Below are 9047 nucleotides of genomic sequence, written 5' to 3'. Positions count from 1 at the left end.
CTGCAAGACAAGCAAGGAGCAGTTAGGCTGGGGGGTACGGGGCGGGGCGCAGTCAAGGAGCTTTCTCTGCAAGGCTTGAGAGCCCTCGAGAGAGCCAGAAACAGCATTAACAAACCTAGCAGGGGTTCTTGCTAGATTTGGACTTGAGCACCTGCTGGATGTTGTCCGGCCACCAAGCTCAGCTGTTACTATTGGCTACTGTAACTCTGAAGCTTCTGCTTGTCCATTTGGGGCCATGTCCCTCTCCATCAAAATGAATTAAACAGGTACATGCAAAAAATGGCAGTAGAGAGCTTTATTCTTTTAAGTTTTAAGTATGTGCTTTCCAGTGCTTTCTTGCTCCTCAAATTTCTAGCATTCTGGTTAAGGAAAATTGGAGGTGTTTTTTCTTGATCTGTATTAAAAACTGTATCTTAAAATTCTTTTAATACAGAGGGTAAGGCCATATATATGGTTTTAAATAGACCCAGTAATCTCCATTGCCTATTCCTTGAGAAAACCTACAGCAAACTGTCCCCCTCAGCCACCATCCCCAGCCCCAAACAACTCTTTGCTAGTAATCGATGGGTGGAGAAAATGATGGCCACAAAAGAAAGGGCGTTTTGTCCATTCCAGGGAAAGTTTATGGAAGATGGTTTCTCTGGTTTCCCTTCTCCTTGCTGTTCTTCTGTTTTTCAGTTAATTCCCTTGAGATGAGGTGGCATTTCAAGCAGTCATACCTCAGGCTGACGGTCCCTCTGGGTGGTGAGGACAAGACCGTGTGAGTGTGCTGTCTCTGCTCTCCTGTGCCCCCCAGATGATTATGTGTTGGTGACACCTGGCAAGGACATGAAAACAAAGTTGATGGGGCAGGTTCTTCTCACCATACTTTCGTTTAGCCTTTGCCACATGGGCAGTGGTCAACATTAGACATGGAAATGAAGGGCTTCCTTCACAGAGACACCTGTTAGCATGCAGAGGGGTGATGCTCGTGGTATAATTTAAATGCTCCCCGAACAGAAAAGACTCGGCAATGATGAATACTTAAAAAATCCTCATGACTTCACATATGTATTCCAAGTTGCCCATAGTAATGTTTTTTCACCTGAATAATATTCAAAACCTTAAAATATAGTCTCACCTAGTCTAAGCCTCATGATCTACCTTTAAAAAAAGACATCCCTAGAGATGCCTTGGTGGCTCAGTGGGTTGAGTGTCTGCTTTTGGCTCAGGTCATGATCCCAGGGTCCTGGGATTGAGTCCCGCATCAGGTTTCTTGCTCCTCAGGGAGCCTGCTTCTCCCTCTGCCTATCTCTCTCTCCTTCTCTCTCTCTCTCTCTGGAGAATAAAAATAAAAATCATTAAAAAAGACAAATCCTGGGGCACTTAGGTGGCTCAGTGGGTTGGAGCCGCTGCCTTAGGCTCGGGTCATGGTCCCGGGGTCCTGGGATCGAGCCCCGTATCGGGTTCTCTGCTCAGCAGGGAGCCTGCTTCCTTCTCTCTCTCTGCCTGCCTCTCTGCCTACTTGTGATCTGTCTGTCAAATAAATAAATAAATCTTAAAAAAAAAAAAAAAAAGACAAACCCTAGAGAGGTTAGGACAGTTACCTAAAATTATATAGCCAGTCAATAGCAATGACAGAGCGTGGACCTTGGCTCTCTGTTTGCTTTACAAGATCATTACAGCCCCTATATAAATGACTTCTTGCATAAAACATCCACACAGCAGATGGTGGGGTCCAAATGGGAATAAAGGCTGGAAGCAAAGAGTCCAAGCAAGTCAAGAACAAAGGTCATCCTTGAAATACTCACTGGGCATTCGCTACATGCCAGGTTCACGGACAATGGCTTTAATTGTCACAACTACCCCACGTGACAAGTACTATTCTTGTTCCTACTTGATAGATGAGGAAACCAAGGCATGGGGCCAAGGTTGTAAAACTTGGCCAAGGTCATGGAACTTGTAATGGCAGGGCCAGCGCTTATATTGATCTCTACCTGATGCCGGAGCATGTGTCTGAACCCTGGTACCCCTCTGCTTCTCAGTCCCAAGAACAGGAGGCGCCTGGCTTTTGAAGCCCCTTACATTTCTTGCTAGACCCTTTGCATCATTTGCTCTCATCACACTATGTATCGTCCTAGAACCTGGGATTCTCAACCGCTACGAAAAATGAGTTTTTATAAGAAAAGAGAAATGATATTTCAAGTAAATATAGAGCATTGCCATTTGTAGAGGAGCAGAAACTTGATGAATTTAGAAACTTAGTTATCTAGAGACCAGCACGGCCATCGAAGTACAAGTCCTGGAACGTACAGTCCTGGGAACATTCCTAAGGCATACTTCTAGAACTGAATTTCTCTAGTACAGGTATTGGCATTTTTTATTTTCTTTCAATTTAGTGGAACAGACATCAGTGCTATCTTCCTAGATGTTAATTGAAAAAATTAAACACATAAGTAAAAACCCAACATTTTAAACTGTTGCCATGATTCTGAATTATTCTGTACCATTGGTCTTTAGTGGTCTTTACGTCACACCCCTTTTATGAGATGACAGGGCGCTCTTCATTCAGCAGGTATTTCTCAAGTTCTTATTGTGTACCAGGCACCCTTCTAGAATGTGGGTACCTAGCTGTGAACAATGCCAAGTCTCTGTCCTCATGGAGCATACATTCTAGTGGGGATACAGACAATAATACAGACAATAAATACGAACGAGTAAGATCATTTCAGTGATAAGTGCATAAAGAAAGTAAAAATAGGTCAATAGGCAAAGCCTCATTAAGGGAGAAGACATAGACTTATTTAGGGCCGTGAGAGAAGGCTCCCCGAGAGGTTATCTTTTTTCTTTAGGGCACTCTGGAGAAAGGGGGAGCAATGACAGAGACCTCCTAACTGAAGAGTGCCCATGGGGCCAGAAGATACTGTGTGGAGGCTGAGCTGAGAGGACAGGAGGTGGTGGATTCAGGTCATGCTTCCTGGCTGATAGAGGAATTTTTTTTTTTTTAAAGATTTTATTTATTTATTTGAGGGAGAATGAGTGAGAGAGAGCATGAGAGAGGAGAAGGTCGGAGGGAGAAGCCGACTCCCCAAGGAGCTGGGAGCCGGATGCGGGACTCGATCCTGGAAGTCTGGGATCATGACCTGAGCCGAAGGCAGTCGCCCAACCAACGGAGCCACCCAGGCACCCTGATAGAGGAATTTGAATTGAATGTTGCTCTAAGTGCCAGGGAAGCCATTGGAGAATTTTAAGAAAGTGAGACATCTGATTAATGCTTTAAAAAGATGCCTGTGGCTCCTTTGAGAATGAATTGGAGACAGCCTGGAGAGGAGACCTGCTGTCTAGTTAAGAGCTCTGCGCCATTTGGGGGGAAAGATGATTTAAACGAGAGCGTGGCAGCGGTAAGGTTAGAAGCGGCCGGATTCATGGCAGAATCAGGCAGAGTCTGGCACTCGCTGAAGGATGGGAAAAAAGGAAGACAAATCTTGAGAAGAATCAGGAATGAATCAAGAGGAGTCAAGGGTGAATCCTAGCTTCTGGCCCAAGCAGCTGGAGGGGTGCCACTTACCGAAATGGGAAAACTGGTGATGTGATTGGTTTGAGGAAGGAGTGAGGACCAGGCTTTCGAAAATTCCAAAGATACCATTTGAGGACTATGGAGGAACAACCCTTCACTACAGTCTTTATTCCTGCTCTGGCTTTCTTAACTCGGAAGCTCGGGGCCTGAGTGCATAGTCCTGTCTGGCAGCGACTCCTCCCAATCCACCCAAGTCCTGGGTTTTATGGGGGCACAACGCAGCAGAAGCCGGGACCCGCTTTACACATTGGCTGTGACTCAGTTCTGTGTGCGGACCAATACGACCTAACTCGTGAATTTTCCTTGAGACTTTTAATAGCAAGACAATCATGGTGGAAAGCTTTTTATTTTAGCAGGGGCTAAGGGTGGAAGGGAAGGGAGCAGCTGGCGTGGGAACGGTTATTTGTTTAGTGCTCGCAAACGTGAGGGCCAGGCTGCTCCTTCAGGTGTCATTTCTTTTCATCCTGCCAGCAAAGTGCGGCTATCTGAATTTTGTAGATAAGAGAATTTAGACATGGAGCCAGGAGGCGGCTTGCAGAACCTCCCAGTGTTCTAAGGAGTGGTAGTAGTAGTTTACCGAGGGCTTGTTAAACAAGAGGGCCTTGGAAAGCTATCTGCCTTCCTTTTCACTGCGACCCTCGGGTCCGTCGTAGTGTTGTCGTGTCCACGTCCTCGGTAAGGCAGTGGGGAAGTTCGGTCTGTGCTGCATCATCACTGGTGGGGCCTGTACTTGAACACAGGCCGTCGTCTCCTACCAGCTGACCTTGGCACTAGTTCTGAGTGAGGTCAAGGCTCTGCTCTTGCCACTCCTCCATCATCCTGCTGCGGAGCTGATGGAAATACGATGGGCCCTAAAATAAAGCCCTGCATAGCACGATGTCAGCTATCTCGCCCGGCAGTCTCCCCATTTCAATCTCTATTCGGGTTTTTATTTTTATTTTTTTTATTTTTTATTTTTTTAAAAGATTTTATTTATTTGACAGACAGAGATCACAAGTAGGCAGAGAGGCAGGCAGATAGATAGTGAGAGAAGGAAGCAGGCTCCCTGCTGAGCAGAGCGCCCGATGTGGGACTCGATCCCAGGACCCTGAGATCATGACCTGAGCCGAAGGCAGCGGCTTAACCCACTGAGCCACCCAGCCGCCCTCTATTTGGGTTTTTAAAAAATTTTTAAGTCTTTTTAGTTTTATATCTTAACTGTTTCTAAGTTCTATTTTGGGGCATGGTCTATAAAGCATGCAATAGACTTGGAGAGTACTCTATGGTATTTTTCCTAAATAAATAGATAAATTAAAAAATTTTTTTAAAGTATAATCTCCATTTTATGTTTTCCCCAGAGAACAGTTTTTCTTCAGTCCTTAAGGACTCAGCTCCTGACATGGGCTTTGGTGGAGGGCTTGGGGAAGCCCCCATGGGTCTAGGTGGGGGTGGGGGTGTTGGGGCCCTCCAGGCTTCAGGAGAGCGATTCCTGGCTGGCTTGCTGTGAATGGCACAGCTCACACAGTGATGGTGTCTCACACACAGGCCTCTGCATGCCTCTCATTTTGCTGCTGATTAGGTGGGACCTCGGAAGAGTTTGAAGAACACTAGTCTGCAAAAATCATGGCTGATTTCTCCCCTGTGTTGGGTAGGTATGGGTTATATCAGTCAGTCCTGAATAGGGAGAGTACATTTCTTCTGACAGGTATAGTATACCAGTGGGACACATCACAGGCAGCAAGATAGTGAATGCTCCATAATGTTAGCCAGTGCCAGGCACTGGACTCAATGATCCAACTCCATGGGGGCAGGGCACCTGGGTGGCTCAGTCGGTTAAGCATCTGTCTTTTGATCAGGTTATGATCCCAGGGTCCAGGGATCCAGTGCCTCATCAGGCTCTCTGCTCAGTGGGGAGCCTGTTTCTCCCTCTCCCTGCCCCTTTGCCTACTTGTGCTCTGTGTCAAATAAATAAAATCTTAAAAACAAAACAAAACAAAACAATTCTGTGGGGTGGTTTAAAGTGAAGGGCATTGCTTAAGAGAGATCCTGTGGCTGGCCAGACAGCAGACGCCAGAGTCAGGGTTTGTATCTGAGCCTCACACCCAGAGAAGTTATAAAGAATGTTGTGTCCCTCTGTAACTAGGTTGGGGAAATTTCTTTTCTTTGGGATCTTCTGTCTCTCAAATGGAGAAGCTGATGTTCCTTGTCTTGGTTGTAACCTCTTATACTATTCTGAGTCCTCCCTCAAGGTGTTAATAAAAAACAAACCAGCTAGGGGCACCTGGATGGCTCAGATGGTTAGGCAGCTTCCTTCAGCTCAGGTCATGATCCCAGGGTCCTAGGATCAAGCCCCACATGGGGCTCTCTGCACAGCAGTGAGTCTGCTTCTCCTTCTCCCTCCATAATCTCTCTCGCTTTCACTCTCTTAAACAAAAACAAACAAACAAACAAAAACAAAAAACACCAGCTAAACGTTTGATAATTAAGCACACTATTTTAGGTTTGGAGATCCTCCCTCCAGCCTGACCCCCCTCCTGGAATAGCCCTTGGATGGCAGGTCGACTCACTCTCGGTTGTGTGGGCTTGTTACAGACTGCATGTTTGTGTCCCCTCCCCCACCCTGCCCCAGTTCGTATATTGTCGCTCTCATCCTTAGGGTGGTTATATTTGGATATGGGGCCTTTAAGGAATTAATTAAAGATAAATGATGTCAAAAGGCTGGGACCCTGATCCAACAGGATTTGTGTTCTTATAAGAAGAGATACCCAAGGCCTCTCTCTCCACCCACCAGCACCCCTTCCCCCACCTCCACTACTAGAAAAGGCCAGATAAGGACATAGTGAGAAGGTGGCCTTCTACAAGCCACAGAAAGAGCTGTCACCTGGAACTAGCCAGCACCTTGATCTGGGACTTCTAGCCTCCAGAACTGTGAGGAAATACATTTTGGGTGCTTAAAGTGATCCAGTCTATGGTATCCTGTGATGGCAGTATAAGCAGACTCATTCGGGGTAAAGAACTCTCAGCTTTCTGTCGAAAAGACAGAGAAAAGAATGTGGATAATTAGAAGAAAAGGTGTGGTCGTTTGGGAAAAACAGCTCAAAGAATGCTCTATTTAATGAGCGTCTTCTCCCTACTCTTATGTCTACAGCCTTCGGCTAGAAAACACTGCCCCGCCAGTCACATTTGTAGCTATGCAGAACAGCCTGCTCCACTCCACGCCTCTGCGAAGACGTCTTACCCAGGGAACTTATTAAAGCCCGCCCTTCAGGAAATGTTATGTAGGCAAATGAATAAATAAAATCCTGCAAACCTTGGGATTTCCCTGACGGAAATTATTTCCATTCTCTAGGAAGCATATAAAAGCATCCCTTCTTCAATACCGGGTCTCCAAGATGTGTGTGTGTGGGGGGAAGCACACCTTAAATGGGGTTGACAAGCTCAGGGTATTTGCTTTGGAGTACAAAGAGAAACATGTTCTTTAAAGAGCATTTTATACAATGGGAACTGCTTTGTTCTTCCGTTTGGATACAGTTGAGGACTGCGCTAATACTAATTCATTATAATTTAAAATGTTTAGAGCTTCTTTCTCAAAACCCTATTACACTAGTTTAGAAGGTAGGAATTCATACGCTCTTAGAGTCTGCCTGGCTCCACGTCTTCTAGAGATGGGGACAGCATTTCTGGAGAATTTGGGGATAGTCATTGGGATACCCAGTCAGTAGACACGTACCAATTGTATGCTTCTGTGGTGCGGCACTGTACGGTCCAATTCCCACAAGAAGGAGGCAACCAGTAATCACTTATGTTTTTTCAAGCCTCAATAGACAGTATATAACATAAAGAACATTTTTAATAGCGAGCCTTTTCTCTAGGGTTAAACAAAGCCTGGGAAAATAGCATTCCCTTCCCTTGAAATAAGAATGGCAGCTAAAACAGTCTAAAGTGTTGGCAGAAACATGACACAACCAGACAGATGGAGAATTCCGTGGTGAAAGAGGACGTTAGAAGCGCAAGTAGGATTTTAGTGGGATACCTAGTTAACCCAACCACTCTATACACTTTCTGTCAAAGCTCTGGTCTAGACTGTCCCGGGGAACTGATGAAGTTAGGGTCTTTGAACAATTAAGGCATTGAGGTGAGAACAGAGATACACAGTATCCACAACAAGGAAGAGTGTTAAGATCTTGCTCCTGGAAAGAAAGAAGAAGAGGGTATCCTGGCTGGTATCTTATTGGGTAAAGCATTTAGTAACTTTAGGAGAAACATAGCTGGTCATCCAACACTCAGTGATTTCTCTGCACATCAGAAGATGATTTAATTAAGAAAGCAAAAGGAAAGAAATTCCATTTTGGTTGGCCACAGAGGTAATCTGAAAAGGAGTCTGACCTGGGCTGTTCCAGCCAGACGCTACACTTGCTTGTACTCCAGGTGAGAAATACGGTATATGCTCTCGAAAATTCTCAAATCAAAGACTGGAATTAACGAGATTCAGAATAGTGGGTCTCTATGATCCTGTAATTGTGGCTGCCTTTCTAGGGTAGAGGGCTTGTCTCGAAAGTGATACTGAGAGCCACTCCAGGTCTTTTTATGTCTATCAAAAAAATAAAAAAGTCGAAGTTCCCCAAAGGACTGATGGTTAACCTCTGACACCCTCCTCAGCTCATCATTGTTCTTGACGGAAACAAAGCGGATACCTACATGCTCTCTTCTAATGTCTACTACAAGATCCCTCCTTGCATTCTCTGTCCTTCAGACTAGCCAGCCATTACTACTATTTGACAAAGCAGGTGACTTTCATAATTACTCTAGATCCTCGATCGTTATTTAAAAACCAAATTCCAGGAGTATTTTCTGGTAGCCACAAATTCCCAAATTGCTGCCAGTGGGATGCTTTTTATTGTTGGCTGTTCTCCTAGGAAATTTAAAAAGTATTCATCAACAGAGCACAGCATAATTGATTGAGCTGCTTCCATTTTTATCAGTGCTGTAGGAGGCCTTAGTATTTTCTGGAAACCTCTGAAAGTCGCCACTGATTGACAATAAGAGGCTTTTGTGAGGTCCTTGGGGAGAGGGGTGGAGAGGAGAAAATAGGGTTAGTGTCTGTTATCATAAGCCACTTTGTGAACCTTATCAGGAGTTTTAAGCCACTGTAGGCATCAACAGTGTGTAGGTCCGTGGATATTCTGTGATAAGCTACAAAAGACCCAATACATTTTTAAACGAATGGCTAGGTATCAAGTTAATTCATGGTGACTTATCAGACAGCAATCATTTACCATGTCAAATCAATGCTTATATACCACTTAAACCTGATTGCATAGTTTAGCACTCTTATTTTCAGACTGCCGATCAGCATGGATTACTCAAGCTTTGGAAGAAAAAAAAAAGATTTCAATTTATGGGATTTTTTTTGAACCTTTCAAAATGACACACCTACAAACAATAATTTCAAAGTCATAAATTTTATCAAGTTACTCATAACGATAAATATCATTTATGGACAGGGTCCTTT

At 44.7% G+C, this 9047-nt stretch overlaps 1 protein-coding gene across 1 annotated transcript in view; it reads right to left on the bottom strand.

The window, feature by feature from the left end:
* ZNF704 (zinc finger protein 704) overlaps positions 1-9047 on the bottom strand; it is a 238932-nt gene that overhangs the window by 12623 nt on the left and 217262 nt on the right. The window contains exon 8 of the mRNA XM_059166147.1: positions 720-817. Coding sequence (XP_059022130.1) covers positions 720-817 — 98 coding nt within the window. The remainder of the gene's footprint in view (positions 1-719; positions 818-9047) is intronic.

The sequence above is a fragment of the Mustela lutreola genome, chromosome 3 (genome assembly GCF_030435805.1).
Source record: "Mustela lutreola isolate mMusLut2 chromosome 3, mMusLut2.pri, whole genome shotgun sequence".
Lineage (NCBI taxonomy): Eukaryota > Metazoa > Chordata > Mammalia > Carnivora > Mustelidae > Mustela > Mustela lutreola.
This window is presented reverse-complemented; position numbering and strand designations above follow the sequence as displayed.